Source organism: Rhinichthys klamathensis, unplaced genomic scaffold, assembly GCF_029890125.1.
Source record: "Rhinichthys klamathensis goyatoka isolate OS25496 unplaced genomic scaffold, OSU_Roscu_1.1 h1tg000281l_1, whole genome shotgun sequence".
NCBI lineage: Eukaryota > Metazoa > Chordata > Actinopteri > Cypriniformes > Leuciscidae > Rhinichthys > Rhinichthys klamathensis.
In genome coordinates, this window is record NW_026606800.1 from 1592306 (window position 1) to 1619288 (window position 26983).

The window sequence follows — 26983 nt, forward strand, 5'->3', positions numbered from 1 at the left end:
GGAGTTGCAAGTGTTATTTTGAAAACAGCAGTTAATGTAGTGCATGAAGTTCACAGCTTTTAGTTATTGATACACCAGCACTGTGAATAGGTATTACAGATCATGTGTTTCTGCTCAACTAACTGAAGCAGACAGCCATGTCCAGTGTGATTTGTCCGAATGGCCTATGAACGGACTCTCGGTCGAGTCTGTTACGGCACACACACACTTTTTTTTTTTTTTTTTACTGCAGTTCTACATTTTAGAGTACATTTTCCAGATTTATCAGGGATTTGGGCCATCACCGGGCACACATTTTCAAGATGTGTTACTGCAGTCATTAGCTTTGTAACGCGCCGCACTGGCAGTTGGGATCAAACGTAATTTGGGAATCTGAAAGCATAAAGGTCTTTTTTTATGTTGCTGGATCTACCGGTTGGGCGGCTTGTGCGGCCAGAGATTCTTTTGTTGTCGCTCATGAAAGATTTGTCTCAACACAGAACAAATGTTTGCCTTGAAGTGACAATTAAGCTATTTAGAAGAGAGAATAATGCTTTGTTTCCTCTCTCCCTCTCGCTCATATCAAGAATCACGATTCAGAAAGCATAATGACAATGCTATTCAAATCTTATATATATATATATATATATATATATATATATATATATATATATTATGGGTGGGCGATATGACCAAAATCTTATATCACCATATGAGTCATTTTATTTCACGATAACGATATATATCACGATATAGTTATTTTTCCTTTAAATAAGGTTTTATGATATCAACATTTTTGATACCATTGAAAATTCATCATTCTTACCCATTTTCCATTTTCAATATCATTAAAAAAATTATACTAGCCTAAAGATAACTCTCAAGTTTACTGAAGACAAGTAAACAGTGATAATGAAAGAACAAAGAAACCAAACTACTATAGAACAAAGACACAAATGAAATAGAGCTACCTGGAAAATTTAAAGCACTAGAAATAAAAAATAATACATAAAATGTATAAAATGATCAAATGTAAAATAGTCTACTGTTGGCTACACTAAAATAGTCAAATGTAGGCTACACTTTTCTTATTAAAGTTTCAAAGGTGTCAAGTGCAGTGAGAGACCGACTGCACAGATCCATTATTCTTGCGCGTTTTCTTTCTCAGCTGTTTACGTTCACTTAACCCTCTGGGGTCCAAGGTGTTTTTGGGGTCCTTGAGATGTTTTGACATACTCTGACATTTGTGCTTTTTTCAGTTGCTTATAAACAAATTACTGGCAAAGGTGTAATTACACTCTATTTAGCACAAACAGGGCTACCATAATATGTTATCAACATGTATGTACATGTTTGTATTTTTGAGAGAATATTGTTTATGCGTGGTTATTGAAAAAACTAAAACTTAAAGTTTCTGAAATAAGGCCACAAAACACATACTAAATATGTGTTCACAAGACTTTTGACTAATGGATGTTGCCGCCTAGAGTTTTTTCTTCAAAATGATCTGAAAATCATCCTGCCTTATCATTCACATAAAACAATAGATTGGTTTAAATTTAAAAATGACACTTTTTGTTTGGAAAGGCAATATGCGCAGGGGTGTGACCTGCTGTGATTCACACCTGAGAAGACAATGGGCCCGCATAATGAGCGCATAATGGGGCTGCATACTAATGACCCTTTCATTCAGGTGTGTCACTGAGCCACAAGAATGCAATGACAATATATATATGTATTAGGGGTGTAACGGTTCACAAAATTCACGGTTCGGTTCGGTACGGTACACTTGTGTCACGGTTCGGTTCGGTACGGTACGGTACACTTGTGTCACGGTTCGGTTCGGTTCGGTACGGTACACTTGTGTCACGGTTCGGTTCGGTACGGTACACTTGTGTCACGGTTCGGTTCGGTACGGTACGATTCGGTACGTTTCCGATACAGCAAAAAGAAAGAAATGCCAGAGAAATTTCCTTGATTTAATTTTTTTAATTATATTTTTATTAAATCTAACATCATAAAGTATGATATTTTTTTTTCTTTGAGCAATGATGGAGTAATGATGGACTTGACTTTTCTTAGGAGCTTATAAAACAAAACAGCTCCTTGGACAAAATGAAATGTAATATTGTAGTTATAAACAAATGTTTATTTTAGTTCAAATTAACATTTGAGGGCAGCAAAGCACTGCTTGCATAACTACTTCCGCGTTCTACTTATTACATATCGGGAGTTTCCGGTTAGAGTGTTCATCGCACGAATGCAGATTATCACTACGTTTTATGGATGCCAATTGATTAAAACATTGAATAATGATCTCTGTATTAATTATCTTGAGCCTGCTGAAATGTTCCTATAAATATATTTTCTTCCCAACTGTTACATTCTGAACAATAAATATATATTTATTCACTAACCTGCAGCAGTCCTATGTCTTCTCATTAACAGTATTTTTCTCTTAGCCTACTTATATTCTATACCTGTTGAGTTCACATTTTTTAATGAATTTGACTAATAAAAAGTATTTCTTGTGTGCATTGGTGCTTTATTCCTGTCTTTTTAAAATAGTTGAATGAATGAATACTCGAGGTGCCTACGATCAGAACCATGGATCAGAACCGCACGCAGCGTAGAGGAGAATGACAGTCAACTTCTTTGAATATTAAATAAGCAATTTGGGCATGAACATGTAAATAGTAAAACGATTGACATTGAAAAATGACACTGAATGATTACAATATTTAATCCAAATAAATAAATGTTCGTGGTTCGTACTGATGTTATTCATCTGTTCTCACACATTTCAGCGTCGCGGTCACTAGTTTAGACGAACACTGACACCCTGTGGTGAAATAATGGCGTGCTTTTAACAGCCGCAGCTTTCTCAGAATGGCTTGGATTGGATTAAACTTAATGTTCCGATGAGTTTTGAAAATTCTGCACAGAGTAAACATCAGATCATCCTTTCTTCTGTCAATAAAAAAGTCCAAAATATAAAATATTATTATAGACACTTTTTTTAGTTGGCGTTTGTTCAACTCATTGACCACAGTACATTGAGAGTAAACATAACCGGAAATAAGTGATATGTATTGTTTCCAAACGGAAGTGCGTCACAAAGTTCAGTGCAAGTGGTCCATTGTATTCATAATGTCAAAATGATGTTACTTGAAAGCATTATAGCCTACTATTCCTGCCACACTCCAATGGTTAGTAGTGTTACTACAGTAAACCCATGGTGAATGTTGCTGATCTGTGGACACTGGATAGTTCATTCATGGCACAATGTTTCTTCCTGGTTTCCACGTCAGCGCTGTTTGATCCGTTAATAACGGAGAAATGTGAATGCTTCTCACTAGATCTCGCAGCGATGTCATTACTTCAGTGGCGAATTCAAATGCTTTATTTACTGGTTTTGGCTGTAACAGTGCTGATGATTAAGATCGGCTCGCGCTGCATTGGCCCAAACTGATAAACGGTCCGTCAACCAGACAATAACGAGTGGTTTCGTTCCGCTTACATTAGCCATTTGATGTTGGGCAATGTTGTGGTCACGCCAGCGTCTCTTACATTATGAGCACGCTTGCCACGCGCGACGCACCTACATTTGAAATAACGAAATTTTGGTCGGCAGGAAAAATGGTCCAACGAACCGTTCGGTTCAAAAATGCGTACCGAAAACCGAACCGAAAGCCTCGTACCGAACGGTTCAATACGAATACGTGTATCGTTACACCCCTAATATGTATATATATATATATATATATATATAGGCCTATATAATACAAAATTGGTTCACAGTTCCAATTATTTATTAATTTTTCAAATTGTGCTTGCAAATGGTATAATATCAAATTTACAGTATTTTACAGTACAGTACAGTATTTTACAGTAAAAACGACATCTTGTCTTTCATATGTAACATATCGTTTTTATGATTAGGACATATAAATGTTAATTTGCAGTTTAATACGTTGCTTATACAAAAATATTTTATTTCAACATATTTCAGTCGATTTTTACTCATCTCAGTATTGGAATATAGTTGGGTAAAAGCTGTTCATTCATTCACACACAAAAATGCGATTCATATTCAAACAGTCTTTTTGTTTACAGACACTATTCCATATCGCGATTAGAACAAAGCACTTGAAAATAAAGAATGTACCTATTTCTCAGCTGGATCCGTTGCTCCTCCAAATGAAACTACCTGCACTTCTGAGGTAATTTTTTCCAGGATTATTATTAAGATAGTATTATTCCTCACAGCGTCGTAAATCTGAGTCTCTTTCGGTGGGTTATCCAGCTGATGTGGGCGTGGATCGCCTCAGAACATTTGTGTTTGAATAGAGCGCGCGCTCCGTGGGCGTGGTCAAATTAACTTTAATGACCTGAGACGAGAACGACTATCATCTCTCTCTTTTCGTACTGATTACATAAAATGAGAAAATTAGTTTTTTATATAAATTACTTTATTTAAAAGAAGATAATTCTGGCTTCATGCCTGTGTGCCTGTATACCTGTTTGACTGAGAATTTGCAGAGTTACAGTTCATTTTTCGGACGCGTTTCAGAATAGACTTCACTGACAGAGAGAACGCAGAACGCGCATCATGTTTATTTTTCTTTATTAGGCGAAAAGCACAACACTTTGTTTTTATTGTGAGGTTCCACAAAAAAATACAAACTTAACAGGATCGAATGATGTACAACACTTATATGTAAGATCAAAATCAACAGAGTAATTTGAGTCTCTTTTGCACTGATAAGGAAAAAAGTGAGCTGGTATCGCCGGCGAGACCGCCGACCCCAGAGGGTTAAGACATAAATTACTGTGGTATAGGTATATATAAATTTCACATAGGTATGTGTATTTAACCATTCAAGCCCAACTAGGCGGCAAAAAGCACTCACAGGCTTTGAGCAGCGGCTTTATCATATACTGAAATGAGTCGTCTTGCGCTGCTTAAACAGTTTACAATCACCTGTTTTTAAACCGCAATGCTTAAAAAACGCATGCAAACGATAAGCTTTCGTGTCCGCGTAGCACAGCAACGTCACGCGAGCATAACCGCGATAGAGACGATACTCCAAATTTCCACCGGTTAATTGTGTCTTAACCGGTAATATACCACCCCATTATACACTCACCTAAAGGATTATTAGGAACACCTGTTCAATTTCTCATTAATGCAATTATCTAATCAACCAATCACATGGCAGTTGCTTCAATGCATTTAGGGGTGTGGTCCTGTTCAAGACAATCTCCTGAACTCCAAACTGAATGTCAGAATGGGAAAGAAAGGTGATTTAAGCAATTTTGAGCGTTGCATGGTTGTTGGTGCCAGACATATTTCACAATCTGCTCAGTTACTGGGATTTTCACGCACAACCTTTTCTAGGGTTTACAAAAAATGGTGTGAAAAGGGAAAAACATCCAGTATGCGGCAGTCCTGTGGGCGAAAATGCCTTGTTGATGCTAGAGGTCAGAGGAGAATGGGCCGACTGATTCAAGCTGATAGAAGAGCAACTTTGACTGAAATAACCACTCGTTACAACCGAGGTATGCAGCAAAGCATTTGTGAAGCCACAACACGCTCAACCTTGAGGCGGATGGGCTACAACAGCAGAAGACCCCACTGGGTACCACTCATCTCCACTACAAATAGGAAAAACAGGCTACAATTTGCAAGAGCTCACCAAATTGGACAGTTGAAGACTGGAAAAATGTTGCCTGGTCTGATGAGTCTCGATTTCTGTTGAGACATTCAGATGGTAGAGTCAGAATTTGGCGTAAACAGAATGAGAACATGGATCCATCATGCCTTGTTACCACTGTGCAGGCTGGTGGTGGTGGTGTAATGATGTGGGGGATGTTTTCTTGGCACACTTTAGGCCCCTTAGTGCCAATTGGGCATCGTTTAAATGCCATGGCCTACCTGAGCATTGTTTCTGAACATGTCCATCCCTTTATGGCCACCATGTACCCATCCTCTGATGGCTACTTCCAGCAGGATAATGCACCATGTCACAAAGCTCGAATCATTTCAAATTGGTTTCTTGAACATGACAATGAGTTCACTGTACTAAAATGCCCCCCACAGTCACCAGATCTCAACCCAATAGAGCATCTTTGGGATGTGGTGGAACAGGAGCTTCGTGCCCTGGATGTGCATCCCACAAATCTCCATCAACTGCAAGATGCTATCCTATCAATATGGGCCAACATTTCTAAAGAATGCTTTCAGCACCTTGTTGAATCAATGCCGCGTAGAATTAAGGCAGTTCTGAAGGCGAAAGGGGGTCAAACACAGTATTAGTATGGTGTTCCTAATAATCCTTTAGGTGAGTGTACATGCCATCATACTTGTAATATAAATGAATGTCTCTTTAAAGAGTCTGCATGTCTGTTTGTTTTCTTTGCATTGTCTCTGAATGTGTTCTGATGAGAGTTGGAGGTGATGACAGATTCTCACATCAGGGAGAAAGTTTGATCTCTTTGACTACTGTTTGCAGATCTTTTCCTTAAATAAGTATAAGTTTGCATTTGCTCATGGGAACATGTCTGCAGAGTTTCTTTTTGTTTTCTAAAGCAATTTCATTTGGTAGGATTCTTGCGTCTAAAATATTTCAGAGAGATTTATATAATATGAATAAGGAATGTCATTTGCAGAGGTTTCAAAATACACACCTCATTTTGTCTTGATGTATGTGTTCCAATAACCGATGCTTGCCCTGTTGCATGAGTCCTTTGAAAACGCACAGCGTTTTGTATCATGAACAGATTTAAAAAAATACAACAAAGCAAGGATTATTGGAGGCTTATACAAATTGTTTGGCTCAAAAATGCTCAGACCAAATGGAAAATTAAATAAGTTCTAATGCTGACATGAGTATTACAATTTAAAGGAAGGGTTTGCCAAAAAATAAAACTTCTGTCATTATTTAATCACCCTCATGTCGTTCCAAACCTGTATGACTTTCGGTAACACTAAGGTGACATAGTTACATGTTATGTATTTGCTATAGTAATAGCAGTAGTTATTAGTTGACTAACCCTAACCATAACTCTACAGTAAGTCCATGTAGTTAATTAATATTACTCAGTAGCCTACTTATTTGAATCAGTACAATGTAACTACGTCACCTTAAAATAAAGTGTAACAGACTTTCTATTCAGGTAGAATCCAAATTGATATGTTTTCCAGAATGTTGATTCACACTGTCCAACAACAAAAAAAGATAGAAATTCGTAAGTAAAAAAAATATTTGATGCAACTCATAGACCATTTTGTTCTGCTACCAGTCTACCTGGTACCGGAACATGACAGTTCTGTAGTAGTAATGGAAGCCACTGAATAAAAAAAAGGAAGTTGTGTGTTTATATCTGACAGTTCTGAGTTTATATCTCACAATTCTGAGAAGAGATATCAGAATTGCTACATATAAACTTGATATTGTGTTTTTTTTTTCTCAGAATTGCGAGTTTACATCCTGCAATTCTGACTTTAGTTATAAACTTTCAGTTCTGAGAGATTTTTTTTTATAGCTTTAAATATTTCATGCTGTAACTGTAGGGCAAATACATTTATGCCTCTGTGCAACTGCAAATGTGAATATTATGTAGATCTGTTGTTTACATCAAATTCATGCTGTAATAGTTGGCTAATAATTGCAGAGTTGATCTGTCCAGCTTGTCCGTTTAATGACGCATGCATTTTTCACATCACGGTATTGTATAAAAATTGTCCCATCTTTTTTTGGGGTCCAATTCTCACATCCTTATTCAGTTTTCCTCCGCTTGTTACCACTGTTTTTCTGCCACCATAGTGCATGTGCAACATCAGTGACATAACTGATGTCTGCTCCCAGCTGCTCTAGGGACTATATTCTTTATAGATTTTTCTCGGAGGTACAAAACAGCATGATAGTAAGTAAATGATGACTGGTTTTGGGTGAACACTTTCTTTATCTATGGTAAAATCACTGTCTTCCACAGTATGTTAAAAGGCACCAATAAAAATCACACTAAGCTATTCTTCCACCAAGTAACTTGCCACAAATCAGTAAAGAACTGATGCACACTGACAAGTGTGTGTATATCCAGTATTTTACGACGTCCTCTCACTTGGCTCATCCAATCACATTTTACAGCCGGAACAATCAGTTTTATAGTCAGTTTATCAGTTTATTTTTTCCGTATAGGATAATCTCTGAAATGCAGCTGTCCCTTGTGCCTTGGGAAAAGCTGAATATCTACGTTCAATACCGATGCCAATGTGTTACGCAACTGCAGACTGGCCCTGTTTACACATTCAGTCAATGTCAGAATTTGATGATTTTCAGGCCTGCGATCCTGGTGTGTGTTAGTGTGTGTCAAACGTCACTTTGGTTCATTTAGTTGTTTATGGAGAGTAAGTAACCAACACAAGACAAACCCCACATCACCAGTATGGCTCACAGGAGATGATACAGGTTTAAACAAGACCATTCTTTCTGTCTTTCACTATTTGGAAGTGGAATCTTGCATGACAGTAAGTCAATAAAATGTATTGCACTTCTAACGTCCCGTAATGGGTCTCTTTAAAGTGTCAGGTGTTATTTTGATTAAAATGACCCTGTCGGGTCATGAATATGTGCGTGAATCAATCCAAAGTGGATGTAAAAGCAGTCTGTCTCTGTGCCCGACCGGACTACTTCTGTTTGATTGACAATGGTTTTATTTGGCTGTCAATTGATTAGAAATGAATCAAATTTAGGATGGCAATTAATTAATCACAGTTTATCAGTATTTGCTAGGTAAAGCCTCCAAGTGACTGATTGTGTATTAAATAGATATTATGAAAGCACCTTTAAAACTCCACTATATGTCTATGTATATATATATATAACACAAACTTTTATTTTAGATGCGATTAATCGTTGCCCAGTAGACATTTATATTGACACAAAAGATTTATATTTCAAAAAAATGCAGTTGTTATGAACCTTCTATTCACCAAAGAATTGTTGATAAATTGTCATATACACAATATTATATATGTGTATATGACATACACTCACCGGCCACTTTATTAGGTACCCCATGCTAGTAACGGGTTGGACCCCCTTTTGCCTTCAGAACTGCCTCAATTCTTCGTGGCATAGATTCAACAAGGTGCTGGAAGCATTCCTCAGGGACTTTGGTCCATATTGACATGATGGCATCACACAGTTGCCGCAGATTTGTCGGCTGCACATCCATGATGCGAATCTCCCGTTCCACCACATCCCAAAGATGCTCTATTGGGTTGAGATCTGGTGACTGTGGAGGCCATTTTAGTACAGTGAACTCATTGTCATGTTCAAGAAACCAATTTGAAATGATTAGAGCTTTGTGACATGGTGGAAGTAGCCATCAGAGGATGGGTACATGGTGGCCATAAAGGGATGGACATGGTCAGAAACAATGCTCAGGTAGGCCGTGGCATTTAAACGATGCCCAATTGGCACTAAGGGGCCTAAAGTGTGCCAGGAAAACATCCCCCACACCATTACACCACCACCACCAGCCTGCACAGTGGTAACAAGGCATGATGGTTCCATGTTCTCATTCTGTTTACGCCAAATTCTGACTCTAACATCTGAATGTCTCAACAGAAATCGAGACTCATCAGACCAGGCAACATTTTTCCAGTCTTCAACTGTTCAATTTTGGTGAGCTCTTGCAAATTGTAGCCTCTTTTTCCTATTTGTAGTGGAGATGAGTGGTACCCGGTGGAGTCTTCTGCTGTTGTAGCCCATCCGCCTCAAGGTTGTGCGTGTTGTGGCTTCACAAATGCTTTGCTGCATACCTCGGTTGTAACGAGTGGTTATTTCAGTCACTGTTGCCCTTCTATCAGCTCGAACCAGTCTGGCCATTCTCCTCTGACCTCTGGCATCAACAAGGCATTTCCGCCCACAGAACTGCCGCTCACTGGATGTTTTTTCTTTTTCGGACCATTCTCTGTAAACCCTAGAGATGGTTGTGCGTGAAAATCCCAGTAGATTAGCAGTTTCTGAAAACCTCAGACCAGCCCTTCTGGCACCAACAATCATGCCACGTTCAAAGTCACTCAAATCAACTTTCTTCCCCATACTGATGCTCGGTTTGAACTGCAGGAGATTGTCTTGACCATGTCTACATGCCTAAATGCACTGAGTTGCCGCCATGTGATTGGCTGCTTAGAAATTAAGTGTTAACGAGCAGTTGGACAGGTGTACCTAATAAAGTGGCCGGTGAGTGTATATGATGTGTATATGACATATATGATATATATATATATATATATATATATATATATATATATATATATATATATATTAACAGCTGTAGTCTTCATAAATTAAAGGAGGCAGGTGATGTTTTATATTGCTGTTTGTCTGATGCAGACTTTTCTCTTTCTCCCTTCCTCTCGTTCTTTTTCTGTTTTTGTATTGTACCGCAGTTTATTCTTCCTCTCACGCTTCAATTAAGTTGCTCCTGCTCCATGGCCTTTCCAAGTTCTTCTAAAAATAGACATGCGGAGTGAATCGCGGGGCTGTCAGAGATAGTGTTAATGATCAGAATTGCCTCTACACCTCTATTTTATTAGTGCATTTTTCTCTCTTTCTCTCTCCCTCCAAAGAGTACAGCTTACCTCAGCTTGAGACGGGGAATTAAAGATAGTGCTCATCGGCCGCCCCTGGCTGTTTCTGTACTGACAGGCTCTGCGATTCTTTAAAATGCACTCACAGTGCCGTGTGTTGTCCTGGCGTATTGCTGGCAGTGGTGAATCACGAGCGTGTGTGTTTCAGTAAATCTTTCGCTGGGTTTTTTTAACGTGTAGCTCGTGTTTGGGGTTTTTTAGCTCGCGGGATGCACAATGCACAGGACTCATCGAGCTGTGCTCTCTCGCTCCAGTATGAGTCTGTTGAAGAACAGCGTTGGCTCCAGTCGTCAGGATTCTGGGCTTTGAAGGGAGCGGTTTCAAGGGTTTCTTTTCCTAAAAAACTGTAGCGCTCTGTGCTTCCCTTTCACAATCCCTCAGCATCTGTGAGAGAGAGAGAGAAAAAAAAGCATCAGATGACAGGAGCTGCACTGACAGAGCCGGAGTGTCAAGTATTGAGGTTCTGCCCGTCTGTGTGTCTCACTCTCACTGCCTGCTGCACTGTCTTACTCCTTTGTTGTCTGTCTCACTCTCTCATGCCTGTTTTATTCTCTCAGTGCCTGTCTCACTCAAATATTGTCTCCGTCACTCTCAACAGTCTGACTCTCATTATCTGTCTCTCTCTCTCTCAGTCTGCCTGTCTGTTGTATCGCCTGTCTCACTTTTTCTATCTTTCTTGGCCAAGGGAATCGTAAAGTTTTTTGAGTCCAGGTTCCTTAACGGTTCGATGAACAGTATTTTTTGTACTATTATTTTTCTTTTAGAAATACATGATATATGTTTATACTTACAAAAAAATGACTTTTTGATTGATAATCAGCCTTTATTGTACATACTTACTGTATGTTAACCAACTAATTCAATTAGTTCATTCAAGTCAGACTTCACTGATTGTATTGGATGTTTTTTTTTTTTTATTCACTGAAAATCAAATCAACTTTGTCGTCACATTAAAGTCATTTATTTGGGAATCATATATGTACTGATGGTATTGTACGTTTTTAATTCACAGAAAATGCTTACTCATAATTATTTTTCTGTAATTGGACTGCACTGGTTTCGCTGTGTTTTCTGTGAGTTCACGAAAAGAGCCGACTCATTAGAATCATATACTTTTGAATCAGACTACATTAATCGTGCTGTATCCATTTGATTCAAATAAAATAACTGAAAAATATATTTTTTTTGTAATTGGACTGCACTGGTTCTAGGCAGTGTGTTACTTTTTTAATTCCCTGAAAAGAACCGACACATTATTTGGGAATCAGTTGTACTGGACTGGTTGTGGTGTATGTTTTTGATTCAATAAAGAACCAATTCATTAGAGTCATTCATTCAGGAATCAGATTACATTAATTAGGCTGTATGGGCGGCAGTGGCTCAGTGGTTCATGTGGGTTGTCTACAAACCGGAAGGTTGGTGGTTCAATCCTCGGTTCCACCTGACCAAGTGTCGAGGTGTCCATGAGCAAGACACCTAACCCCAGCTGCTCCTGACGAGCTGGATGGCGCCTTGCATGGCTGCCGTCGCCCGTCGTGTATGAATGAGTGAGTGAATGGGTGAATGTGAGGCAAATTGTAAAGCGCTTTGGTGGCATTGGGTCTGTGAAAGCGCTATATAAATGCAGTAAAAAAAAAAAAATTTAGGCTGTATGCATTTGATTCACATAAAATAACTGGCTCATTTGAGTCATTTTGTTCTGTAATTGCACTATGATTTTTTTAATTCACTGAAAAAAAAAAACGGTCCCACTTTAAATGAAGTGGCTTTAAGTACTATGTACTTGCATTGAAATTAATAATAAATAAATACAATTTAATAATTTGATACAATGGACTTATTATCTACATATATGTTTTTACATTTGTACTTATATTTTGAAAATACCTGCATGCAATTACACTGTTAACCCTTCCCTTACATCTTAACCCACCCTTAACCCAGGCATACCACCACACCTGCCCCTAACCTTACCCGTATCACACCTCATAGTAGCAAAAGTGTTTTACAATACAACATGAACACAATAAGTACATTGTAAATTAAATGCCACTTAATATAAAGTGGGACCCTGCAGTGGTTTCGTTTTTGTTTGCTCACTGAAAAGAACCGACTCGTCAGAGTCATTCGTTTTAGATTCAGACACTGATATCCACTGAATGTGCTGTATGTTTTGTCTTCTCACTGCTCTGTCTCACTCGCTGCCTGACTCACACTTCATATATTCCTGTTTCTCTCTCTCTCTCTCTCTCTCTCTCTCTCTCTCTCTCTCTCTCTCTCTCTCTCTCTCTCTCTCTCTCTCTCTCTCTCTCTCTCTCTCTCTCTCTCTCTCTCTCTCTCTCTCTCTCTCTCTCTCTCTCTCTCTCTCTCTCTCTCTCCTCTCCCTCCCTCTCTCCCCTGTGAGTCATCTCATTTCTCTCTCCTCATCCTTTCCATCACTCTTTCTTTGATTCGATCTTGATCTGGCCAGTACCTGAACTTCTGTTTTGCTTTTGACCAACTTTAAGAGTTTTATTTTGGGTTAATTAGTCCCATTGCTGCTTTAATGTATTATTTATTATTTTTTTAATTTTACACATTCATATACTGTTCAGTACTGAATGATATCCCCTCTTCTCCGTTTCTCTCTGTTTTCCTTCATTCCTTCACTAATGGCATTCAGTCCAAGAAAATAATACACTCGCCTGCCTTATTCTGCCTCCATCGCCCCATTAAAAGCATTACATGTTTACAATTGAAATGTCAGTCAATTCTATATTAGAATAGGTCTTCTTTCCGTCTCTCTCTCTTTCTTATACTAACTGGATTTCTTTTACCTTGATTCAAATGTGTTTACGAAACTACGAGACATAGGATTAAAACCAATGTCTGCGCAGTAGGGCTGCACGATATATCGAAATATCTCAAATGTAACAGTATATTGGATCCGTGCAGCTCTTAAAGTGACAGCAGCCTAATAAACCTGCTTCCGTCTGTGTGCTTAATGTTAATCAAACAACAATAGACAAAGAGAAAATCACTCATTGCTCTTGACTGAATAACTTTTGTAGCTTTATAAGAGTTATGTTTAATTCATTTGATTTGATGTCAAAGCTGGGGTTTCAGGGTTTTCCATTGCTCACAGCTTTATGAGACAATTATATTATGGTTAATTTTGCCTATCTAGAGCAGTTTTTACACTGCGGCCACCCATATGAAGCTGCAAGTATACTTCGTGTTTACACAGAGGACAGTGGATCAACAGCGGATCACATGTGAATGTTGATTCGTGTGCACAGCAGACTGAAAATAAGCCAGAGCTGCTGTAGTTTGTCAGTGTAAATACGCTGTGTGAGTTGGTTTTTCCAGGTCAACTGCTTTATTGTGATCTGAAAGAAATGCTTTGCTGATAAAATGCCCATTTCAACTGCTGTAGCCCATCAGATTTACCCTTCAAGAAAAAAGGATTTAATCACAGATAAATCACAGGAAAAAATATCAAATAGATGGCTAATTTGGACAAAATAACTTAAAATATCTCCATCAGCAATGCACTACACCTCAGATATGATGTGCAGCTCCCAATTTTTCAAAAGCTGATACTCATTTTTCTGTTCTGCTTTTCAGTGCATTGCATGTAGAATATGGCAAGGAAACGCACATATATGATATACATGTGTCTAGTGTGAATCTACAGTGTTAGAGGCGTCTGTGTCAATCTGTTAGCCATGAATTATTAATGTGTTGTTTTAGCCTGCAATGCAATTATGGCGGTGGTGTCATTAGTGGGTACTGTACTCCATTTGTGTGTGCTTTATATATGTGTGTTTAGTTTAGTGTAATTAAAAGGCATAGATTCAAGATCTCATTTGCTGTAGAAATGCAGTCATGTGTTGTGAATAGCGGGCTGCTCTCTGTCACCAGACCAGTGTTATTTCTGGAATTGTTCTTTAAATTATTATTATTTTATTTTTGCAGCATCTTATATCTATTGAATCATGGGAAATATACAGACACAGCGTAACAAGAAGAATAGAGTGGCTTTGACAGCTAAAGCAAATTAGTGACGAATGTATAGTGTGCATGTTAGGAGGATGTTTGACTTGTTTTTTATGAGTTCTGCGGCAGAAGAGATGATGGTGATATGTATATATAGAATGTATGTACATCATTTAAAGTAACAGTATGTTTTAGCTTACCTCAAGGGCATCCAAGATGTAGGTGTCTTTGTTTCCGCAGTAGTTTCAATTTTGATATTTTTAGGTTAGGGTTAGCGGGCGCGCGGGCGCGGGCGCGGGCGCTTCGGTCTTTTCCGGCAAGCGCCGGAAGTGATCTCTCGCGTGTGTACGTCACTCATACAATTTTTTTTTTTTTTTTTTTTTTTTTTTAACGATGGTTTAAACATACCGGATAAGCACAAATTAGTACCATTTTAATTAGCCGTCTTACCTACAATCTCTGTTCTGTGTAAACAATGAGTGACCTACACGCGCGAGAGATCACTTCCGGCACTTTCCGGAAAAGACCGAAGCGCCCGCGCCCTCAGATCACTTGGACGTGGCTGTGTTTACAAGAGGTAAAAACGATATAAATACTGTTCGTTTTCTCACACAAACCGCTCGTTTCATGTCTTAGGCCATCAATGTGTACTTACATTTACGAGTCATTATATCATGTTTAATTTGGACTTCTCTGTGCATGCTCTTTGAGGTGGTGACCATAGACCTGCATTATATGACTGACAGACAAGAACGGTTTGACCTAAAAATATCAAAATTGAAACTACTGCGGAAACAAAGACACCTACACCTTGGATGCCCTTGAGGTAAGCTAAAACATACCAAAAATGTATTTCAAAGTGAACTATCCCTTTAACGAAGACTTCCTGAAAATCCATATGGGAGAAACGAATGGGAAAAATACTTCCGGGACCAACGCCACTGAAACTATTTAGTTTTTACTAATTTGAATGGCACGTTCCTTTTGCAACAACAATTTTTTCATTCCTTACGATTCCCTTCCATATTGATAAGCTAATATTAATAGACGTATATATATTTCATGATTACTTCTAGCTCATGCTGTGTAGTCTACTCTTTTTGGTCAAAAGCCACAGTACTGATCAACAGTCCTGCTAAACCTCATTCCACACTTCTGTCTTGTTTAGCTGACTCCAATATAAAACAGCTAGCCAAGGCACAATAAATCCTGAATTTGTTGCAGAACAGCAGACCGGCCAAAAGTGGCTTATTTTACTAACAGCTTAATCTGTTCCCACACGTACAAAGAGAGAAAGGAATAACGCCAGTCTCAACCTCAGGTCTCCCGAGTTATTACATGAGGATGTGTGTAGAGGATGACGACAAGATAAAGAAGACACTGCAAATAACGTAAAATGAGGTTAGCACAGTCTCCAGCGCAGCGCTAAAGCCAAACCGCTGCTGGTTCATTGTTTTCTCATATCGTGTCCTGCACAGCTATCAGCAATAAAGCTCAATAAAACTGCTGATTAGATTAATTAAAATCATGAGGCCTTGGAGCTGTACAAGTTTACTCATTAAGAACACTAAGGATAGTTGGACGGATCTCTTAACCATCTGGAAGATGGCAAGTTTTCCTGTAAACTTGTGTTTTTCCTTGTGGGTCCTGTAAATAAACACATTTTTCCTCTTATAAAAGCTGGCAGAGTCTGAATTATAATAAGTAGATGGGCTATTTTTCATGTGTGAAAACAAAGCAGCCATCTGCATGTGCTTCATATGCGTGCATCATATGCGAACACGTTTGTCTGTATTAAAGGCTCGCACATGTTATTTTTAAATCAGACTAAAATGGAAGTTAAGCTGCAACAGAAGGATAGGCATAATTTTTGTAAAACAAATTGTTTGAAATAGTTTTCTTGCAATAAATTTAAGTTTTCTCTTTATCTTTTTATAGGTTATCATAGTTTAAAACAATACTTATTTTAAGAGTGATATAATTTTTTTTTTTTTTTAAATGTATTTATTTATTTGTTCGTTTGTTTATTATACGTTCATTCATTCATTCATTTAATCAATCATTTTTTTCCCCCTTTTAAATTAAGTTTTTATTTACTTGTATTTGTTAGGTTGTTTATTTGATTAAATTATTATTTTGTTTTATTTTCTCAATTAATTCAATTTCAATTTTAAAATCGATTTTTTTATTTCGTTTTTATTTACTCTTATTTGTTAGGTTATTTATTATATTATTTTAATATTCTTATTATATTATTTATTTGTTTATTTATTAAATTAATTAATCTAATTAATTTAATCTCAGTTTTGTTTTATTCTAGTTTATTTAATTGGAATGTTTTATTTCGTTTTATTTATTCAATTAATTGTTTTAAAAATCTTATTTATTTATTTATAGAGGTTGAAAAATGTAAAGTAAAAAAAAAATCTTTCTTTAGTCAGTCTGAAGAGTGACCAAAGATGTCTTGAACTGTTTGTCCGAACACAAAGGAGCTGTACTCAGTCATATGCCAGAACTCATATCAGTATTAAATGTTATTTTTTGCTCGCAGCTGAAGCGATGCCTTTGGATATTGAGATGATTGCAGCAACTTTTGTTGTGTTGCACGTCAAACCTGCCAAGAAGCTCGATTTGTTTCCTGCATTCTATTTCTATCTGTGTTTTGACAGGGTATAATCAATGCTATCGCCCTCTCTGTGTTCTCTGTTGCAGACAGCGCCACGTATCCTCTAAGAGGAAGTGATGTCACGACACCACCACCGCTTTGAGAGAGACTATCGAGGCCCCTGGGATCGTCGTGACCGAACCAGCGGCCTTCACAATGGTGTGGGCAACAGCACCTGCTCCCCTCCCGTGGCCAACGGCAACAACCGTCCAGGGCTCCTCCCACTCCCGGTCATCCCATCCCTCCTGCCCACCCCCGTGACCATCGCCGTGACGACGGCCAGCAACGACCTCGCCGCCAAGCGCTCGGGACCCCCTTCATCCGCCACGGCACCTGTTGTGAAGGTATACGCTGCAAACGAGGGGGCGAAATCCGCATCCAAATCACTTGCATTTCCATTTCGCTCACGCTGCCAGATTGCTTCATTTGGTCCCAGCTCTTCTTCTCCTCGCTAATTTTCCTCTTTCATTATGCAAATGAGAAACTCTGAGCAATGGGCCGAATTAAGCTAGAGCCCGTGGCTCTGTCAAGTCTGTTGTGGGCAAGAAATAAAAGGCGTCAGCTTGCTATTTGAGTCGAGATGAATGCCATTCTGGAGAATTAGTTCAAGGAACGAGAAAAGCATGAACTGTTGTTTCACTCTTCATGGCGTTTAATCAGATTAGCTTCTGTTTCACTTAGATTTCATGCATAAAGACAGTTTACTAGCTACTTGCCATGCGGCTGTTGCAGCCCACGCTCTGATAATGACATGATTGACGTGACCTTTGTTCGTCTTCGCCAAGACCCACAAAACGTACACATTTTGAAAGTATTGTTCACTTGAGGTCACGGAGTCTCTGGTTAATGGCTAATAAGGGATGTTTGCTGTGGTATACGGCACTTTTGCATTAGTATAGTGAGTCGCTGGAGGTGTGCGCAGTAGTTTTCAGGGTAATTTCTCTTGGTTTCAGTCAGTAGAGTCTCCCAGCAGATGGGCTTGCCAGATTTTCTCTACCTCGCTTGAAGCCCACTTCAGGGAGCAATCCGGGCTCAAAATCTTGGCATCTCACACTACAGCTACTGTCATCTCACATCGGCGCTTTTTGTTTGAACTTTTTCGCTTGAGTGAATTCCGTGGGACTTCTGTGACCAGCAAGCTTTGTGAGTATCAAACAAAATGCTTTAGCATTATGCAGGTTGTATTAACAGTAACTCTGTGGGCGAACGCCAACGGTTGGACGCTGACCGCAGAGTTCTGCTTTGACTTTGACGTGTCCCTGTGATGCATGTTTAGCATACGGAATAAAACAAAGTGTTTTCATCTAAAAACTCTTTTTGTAAAAAGTATTTATCTACGCTACAAAATAAACTTTCAGATTATATTGTTTAATCAGATTAGTGTTTCTCTGGTTCAGAAACAATGACGGTTTTTGACTGAATGAATCTTAATTAATTATGATGTCAAGTTTTGAACATATTACCCAAAATACTTGGGATGCACCAATATGAACATTTTCGCTGATAATTCCGATAAAGCCGATAACCGATATATTGGTCGATAAATCTAAATCCACATTTTTATATATATATTTTTTTTGTCATTAAAGTTTTGAACGATTTTGAACTACTTTATGCTAAATACTAGGGATGCACCAAAATTAATATTTCCACTGATAATTCCGATAAAGCCGATAACGATATATTGGCCGATAAATCAAAATCCAAATTTAGTTTTTTTTGTGTCATTAAAGTTTTGAACAGTTTTGAACAACTTTACGCTAAATACTAGGGATGGGCCAATATGAAAGTTTTCGCTGATAATTCTGATAAAGCCGATAACCGATATATTGGCCGAAAAATATAAATCCTAATTTTTATATATATATATATATATATATATATATATATATATATATATATATATACTGTATATATATTTTGTCATTAAAGTTTTGAACAGTTTTGAACAACTTTACGCTAAATAGGGATGGGCCAATATGAAAATTTTCATGGATAATTACGATAAAGCCAATAACCGATATATTGGCCGATAAATCTAAATCCAAAATTTGATATATATTTTTTGAGAGCCTGATTACAAAAAAACAAAAGTCTCACCATTAAAAGCCATGTCCCAAGCATCCAACATAAGTCAAACATATACAATACAGTAGCCTATAGTGAACCAGTGTAAGATTCCTTAACTTTAAAATGAATTTTTCACTCCAAATTCCTTTATCAAAAAGTAAATAAAGCTGCACATGTAATACATAACTGTATTTTACTTTTCAAAGTGATTCCAATATGATTCCAAAGTGCGCATCTGACCTGTTTTAGCTGAAGAAAATAATACATTATCGGCTTTAATACGTCGGTCTAATTTACTTATCGGGTCGATACCGATATGGTGGCCGATATGTCGTGCATCCCTACTAAATGCAAAAAAAAAATTCTTGTAAGAAACTTTAGAAAATGCCGAAACCATGATGAGCAGCAGTGTTTAACTGAAAAGGAGACTTCTCGAATCAGTGAATTGTCCCTTTTTGAACTGATTCATTTTCATGAACTGTCTGAATGAGTTGATACGTAGGATGTTTTAGTAGAGCGTGTTTCATTGTTACTAAGTTTTGATTATAACTGACAGGTAAAAGGGCCATTCACACAGAATGCTTTTTTTTTTTTTACATTGGAAAACAATGTAAAGTAGCGCAGTGGAATGGAAAAAGCCATTCTGTGTGAATCAGCCCTGAAGCGGCTCAATAGTCTGTGAAAAACAGCATTGCAGCATTTTGTGACGAAATGTCCCTTCTGGCGTCTTAGACTCTGCTCTATAGAATAGGAGCTATACAGCTTTTCTAAAGGAAATTTTTTTTTTTTCAATACGCATGTATTAAATTGATCAAAAGTCCAACAGTAAAAAGGAATCACTTGCGCCTCAGCCTAGCCTGTGCTCTCGGAACAGGACACAACAATCTTGAGAAAAGGACCCAAGGTCTATGGGACCAAGGAGCAGGACCGGAGCACAGAACGTTTTAATAAATTTATTAGTGCAAAAAGACCAACGTTTCGACGCACATGCGTCTTCTTCAGAGTCAAACAGTCAATGGCAACACTATACAGAATTTAAAGAGTCAAAATTCCAGGTATTGGCCTTGGCCCAGGTCCTTGGTCCCATAGACCTTGGGTCCTTTTCTCTTGATCAAAAGTCCATTCATATGTTCAAATAGAAAACTGCTATATTAAATTGTAATAATATTTCATAATATTACTGATTTTACTGTATTTTGGACCAAATAAATGCAGCCAAACTTTTGTATAGTAGTCTACACAGAAAAACACTTCTGTGTTCTTCAAAATACTTTAAAAATGTCTTGAAACTTCTGTTTTCTCTGGGAAAAAATAACAGCAAACAGGTTTGGAAACGACATGAGAGAGTAAAATAATGACAGCACTTCCCTTTTAAGTTAGTAGCGTTGCTACTTTTAGTTAGTTAGTTCCCAGCACTGGAGGGAATGTGTTTACCTCAGATTTCTTTAATTATTGCCTGAAGGAAACTCATCAGCACACGGTAGAGTCTTGAGGGACCGCCACTTTCTCTGTCATCCGTCATCAAAGTCTCCATGTTGTTCGGCTCACGGTCCAGCTCATAGATGCTATTCAGATAAATATAAAAGCAAAGGCAGCAGAAAGAGATGAGAAGGAACGAGAAGTTTTTATCTAACAGCAGAGAGCAATAGCGTCTCTCCTTGGTAATGACATGACTGTCTAATAAGGCAAATTGTGTCTGTGTGTGTGTGTAGTTAATGACTCTGAATGGTGCATATTTATCTGGGAATGTGTTTGTTTTTAACCTTGACAGGTATGAGGCGTGTGATTGAGCTTGTCTGGCTGATCTACGGTCTTGTGTGTGTATGAAAGACAGATCGGTATCTAATTAGCGAGATGGAGAGGGACCCTCATGTTGCCTCACACGTCTTTTTGTGACAAACTCTATGCAACTAACAATAAATGAAGCGACTACTGTAACTTTAAGAAGCCCATCTGCCTGAACTGTCTTTCATGACTAACGACACTTCAAAACGAACAAACGACTCTTAATTGAACTAGAGGTGTGGAAGCTTATTTACTCGCCTCCTCTTGTAATTAATTTTGTTTGTAATGCCTTTGTTTATTTATTTATTCCCTCGAGCATAACCGCAAATCCACAGCCGCTGACAGAGCCTTTTTTCATTATTCCATGAGAGCTTGGGAAAGTTTATTAGAGCCTGTTTAGATTTCCGCAATTGACACACTAAATATTTACATACATTACTACTAAAAAGGGTTACACTTTATTTTGATCGTCCCCTTTAGACATTCTGTTGACTATAAGTAACACTGCACATACATGTCAACTAACTTTCATTAGAGTATTAGTTGAGTATTAGTATCGTTAGGGTAATTGATACTTGGAAAGTTAGAATGACTGTTAGCAGATATTAAGTAGACAGTCTATTAATACTCTACTTATACTCTAATGAGAGTTAGTTGACATGTACTTATAGTTAACAGATAGTCTATGGGGACCATCAAATGAAAGTGTTTTACCATGTTTTTTTGGAAATGTACCGCGGCATTCTTTGAATTTACCAAATTACTATAGTTTTTCCATCCCTGCACCATGGTATTTTTCATAATGTACGCTGAATAAAAACAAAAAAAAACATTTGTGTAGTATTTACTTTGAAACTAGAATTTTGAATTTTCACTTTGGGTAAATTTCACAAATGGCAAGTAACATGTTGAATTAAACATTAAATTGTGATGTCGAAAGACTGAAATTGTATTTTCTTGTAAAGCCTACTCCAATCTGATACAGAACATCTTTTATTTACCATCCCTGAAGAAACTGTAGATTGATCCCACTATTTGAAGCACAAAACTTTGGCTATTTTGCTGGCGCACAAATGCATGCTCAACATTTTCTGTGTGGGTGTTGCTAACAAATGATTGAATGCTCAGTGACAAGATGTTGTTGCAGCTGTCAATGCATCTGCTTCTGAGCGTTGTGTAGTTACTGTGATGAACCCATCTTAAAGCTGTTGACCAGTGAGATGATGCGGAAATGATGCAGGCCGTCAATAATGGGTGCAACACACACACACACACACACACACACACACACACAGAGAGAGAGAGAGAGAGAGATATGCCACAGTGGAGGAAACCCACAATTAATTGGCAGAACCTGTTAAAACTAACAAAACTGATTATACCATGTAAACCAATTCACTGTAAAAAATAAAACACAATTTTTACGGTAAAATACCGGCAGCTGTGGTTGCCAGAACTTTACCGTCAAAAATATGGTAGCAACGTTATTGGTTTTACAGACTTAACTTAAAATTTACAGTAATAAACCGTATTTTATTATCTGATATAATGTTAATTTATCGATACATTGAAGAATTAAAATCTGTTTTGTACCATTGTAATACACTGAAAACCACCAATCACAGCAGTGATGAGAGTCGCGCGATCAATCAAAGCTCATCACAAGCAGCTCTTCCACAAGAAAATTAATATTATTATATAGAAGCTGCACAGTGTCATTCACACAAACATTAAACACCATCATGGTAACATACATGAAATTTAAACAATGCAATAAACACTCATTTAACAACATTACATGTAACATAAAACCCTAATGTACATAACTGATTAGAACAAAACTATGAAGAAACATAGTTATTTCAACAAAAATACATCAAATGTGAAGTGTCACGCAGGGAATTGTGGGAATGTCAATTTACGGTTTTTCACTGTAAATCATACAATGAGTTGGTCTTTTTCACTTCCAAAAACTGTAAATCTAACGGTATTTTACAGTAAAATTACATTAAATGTACCATTAGATCTATCACAGTTATTTACCGTATATAGTAAGGAAACTTTCTGTTAACCAATTAACAGTTTTGCACCGTAGCATTTTTACCGTTTTACCGCGTCTTTTACCGTTAAAATCACAATCATTTTTTACTTTAAAGTCTCTTCTGGCTCACCAAGGCTGCATTTACTTGATGAAAAGTACAGTAAAAACACTAGTAATGTAAAATATGATTACAATTTAAAAGAACTGTTTTCTATTTGAATATATTTTAAATGTAATTTTTTCCTGTGATGTAAAGCTGAATTTTCAGCATCATTACTCCAGTCTTCAGTGTCACATGATCCTTCAGAAATCATTCTAATGTGATGATTTGCTGCTCAAAAACATTTCTGATTATTATCTATGTTGAAAACAGTTTGTTGTGAAAACCGTGAGGCCATGCTTAAAAATATTCTTGTTTGCCGTAACCCGACCGACCCTGTCAAATTAGGACCGACCCAATTATTTATTTTTTTCCCCTTTTAGTCCGACCGACTTGCCGGTTGTAAACTTGCATTAAGACCGACCGATTTTTTTTTTACTCTTCAAACAACTAATACAAATGCAATAAAATAATATACATTTATTATAGTAAGTATTGTGAATATAAATTGCGTAGGCTACGTTCTTTCTTTTAAATAAAAACCCGTGGCGTCATCTATTATGATTATGTTTACACCATTACGCATGTCACACTATGGCCTGTGCGTTCGCTTCGTTTCATTCACTGTCAATGGTTCGCGCTCGGTGATGATGGCTGCGGCGCGGCTGCTTGTGAAATACGTCTGTATGAGCCTACATTTAGTCGCTCATTATTCGAAATTCTTAATGGTCAAATAGGGAATCGATGTTAACGGCCTTTTCTCGGAGCCCGTCCAGCTCGTCATGACATGCCCACCGCGAACGCGCGTCACACAGCAACTGCAGGCTCTGACAAACAAACACACATAAGTGTGGGAAGCCAAACACACCGAAAGGGGGACGAAACGGCGCGGTGTGTTACAGAGTTCGCGCTGCGCTGACTTGTAATCTGCGTGGCTCAATGGACCGAGACGCGCGAGCGCGACAGACTCGACAGCGCAGGAGAAGTGTTTGCTTGCGCCAGCCAATGGTCAGAGCGGCGCGAATTAATCTCACCAGCGCCGCGCTGACCAATAAAACAGCACATCCCATACCGAAATGTACTAAATTGCACAAAAGAAAATCGACCATTCCATAATATGTCAGGACTACTTAATCGGCCTATAGTTTCCTACAATGCGCCTAGACCAGAAAGGGGGCTTGTAACAGTATGGGTCAAATGTAAACGAATGGTGCCAAACGCGCTGTTTTATTGGTCGGCGCGGCGCTGGTGAGATTAGTCATTTTAATTTATTTGTTTCCCTCTGAAAATCCACTTTCATTGAAATCTAGTGGCTCCTTTTTTTCTTTTGATTCTGCCTATTTTTTTCCAAATGAATGCAGCTGGAATTAATGCAATAAATATTTTTTTTTTTTTACAAAGATTTCAAATTGTTTGTGGTCTATAACCTGTATCAGAATGAGGTTCGCAATGGTGCGCCCGAAGGCATGGGGGTTGAAGACCCAGTCAGTGACGTCACGATATGCAAATTTGTTTAAATTCATACCGACCTAATCACCATGACCAAAATTATCCTTTTTTTTTTACATTGAATCTTGAAAGAAAATATATATAGACCTACCTACCGACCCTTTTTTTTTTTTTTTTGCTGTTACTGCAAACCAAAATATTTTTAAGGATGGCCTGATAACATAATTTTTTTTTTAGGATTCTTTGATGAATATAAATTTCATTTATTTCAAATAGAAACCATCATAAATGTCTCTACTGTCGCTTTAGATCATTCTAATGTTTCCTTGCTGAATAAAAGTATTAATTTCTTGCTGACACTAAACTTTTGAATGGTAGTGTATATTTAATTATTTATAAAGAAAACACTTTTATCCAAAGCAATTTACATATGAGGAATACAACCAAGAGGTTCATCCTAATCAGGCAATAGAATGAGAACGGCTAAATATAAATCATGATATATAGCATGATTAGTACAAAATCCATAAGGCAAAACCACACATAAACTTGCAGAAGACTTTCTATGATCTGTATCACTCCAGTTGATATTCGGCATACTGAAAATGTGAAGTATTATCATCTGATAGCTGATAAAATTGTACAATCTCTGCAGTTATGCTACATTGCAAGAAACATTAGGCTACTACGAGATTATCTACCAAGAGACCAACCATCACACACAGCCTGAGTCTGTTTCCTTCTCCATTATCAGTTAAATGCATGAATCACGGGTTAACCCGGGTCATCTCGCAGTGCTGGTCAGATCCATTTGCACATCGCAAATTGATGGAAAGCAAGTGTTTTCTGTTTGGCGAAAGCAATTTCATTCTCTTCTGGGGCATGACACACATGCAGCCATTTGTGCTGATTACGTTTGTTTACAGCATTGTTTGAATTCTTGATTCTGATTGGTTGACAGCAGTTCTGGGGATGTTGATTCATTTCCAATCCTTCGTGACAGGTTTGTTGATGGCACTGCAGTTCTGTATCACTTTGCAATGTTTTTCTCAACTAATTGATTAACAGTGGGTTTGGGGCTATTTTGAGCAGGATACTTAATCAGTGACGTCTGTAAGGTTGAAAAAGTGTAAAACGTCTTGAGATAATGATGTTTAATAGACATGTGCTTTTTATAACCGTAGCTTAAGTGGAATAATTGAATCTTGAATTCTTTAATTATTCCTTACAAAACCCATTTGTGCTTACACAATATTCACACATGAGACCCAATACCTTTTTGCAGAGGTCAAGATCCAATATATTATTTTAGAATCCACAGAATATCGCTCTTCTTTCTTTTAGCAGAAGTACATGATTGGATTCATCCAGAGGGGGATGTCATTATGAATTTTTCAGAAATGCTTCAGAAATCCAGTGTGTGTGTGTGTGTAAATGCCCTTGCCGAATGATAATCCTCACGGCTATGATTAAAATGTTTATATCTCTCTTCAAGGGTTATCGGTCATGATTTCATATGGTGAGATGTCTTCATTTTTGTGTCAGCAAAAACTGACCTTTCACATAAGCCTGATGAAGCAATTAAGCATAAAGAACAGTGGCTTCATATACAAAACACCGATAAGAGAGATGTTGAATGAATTAATAGTATAATAATATTATTCATTGATATGTGTATGTATATATATATATATATATATATATATATATATATATATATATATATATATAATGTGTGTTTTTCTTTTCCTTTAGATACTAAAGAAGTTAAGGGTCCCTGACCATAACTGTTTGGTTACCAACATTTCTCAAAATATTTTGGTGCTTCGATATAGCCTATTTTGATTAAAGTGCCCCTATTATGCTATTTTAAAGGCTCCTAATTTTGTTTTGGAGGTCTCCTACAACAGGTTTACATACATCGAAGGTAAAAAAAAAACATTTTCGCATAATATAGATAGCACATCACCACATTTTTAAATGATTCTCAAACAACTCGACAGATGAATCCGTCTCTCTAATGGTGCGTTCACGTGCTATGGAAAATATGATATTTTCCACTTGTGAACTGGTATTTACCAGTGTGTTGCGTTCAAGTGCTTTTGTTGTCGTAATGTGGTAAAAAGATGGAGATCAAGACCTGTTATTTAGCTAAAACTATTTTAGATTGCTTAAGTCATCTGCTACAGCAAGAAAATGATTTATCAAAACTCAAACGGTAAATAATATGCTGTATATTTTCTAGATCAT

General features: G+C 37.6%; 1 protein-coding gene across 2 annotated transcripts in view; it reads left to right on the top strand.

The window, feature by feature from the left end:
• LOC130103166 (kelch-like protein 29) overlaps positions 1-26983 on the top strand; it is a 305231-nt gene that overhangs the window by 92801 nt on the left and 185447 nt on the right. For both annotated transcript variants that reach the window (XM_056269368.1, XM_056269369.1), the window contains one exon: positions 17336-17632. In XM_056269368.1, coding sequence (XP_056125343.1) covers positions 17366-17632 — 267 coding nt within the window. In that variant the 5' untranslated portion in view covers positions 17336-17365. The remainder of the gene's footprint in view (positions 1-17335; positions 17633-26983) is intronic.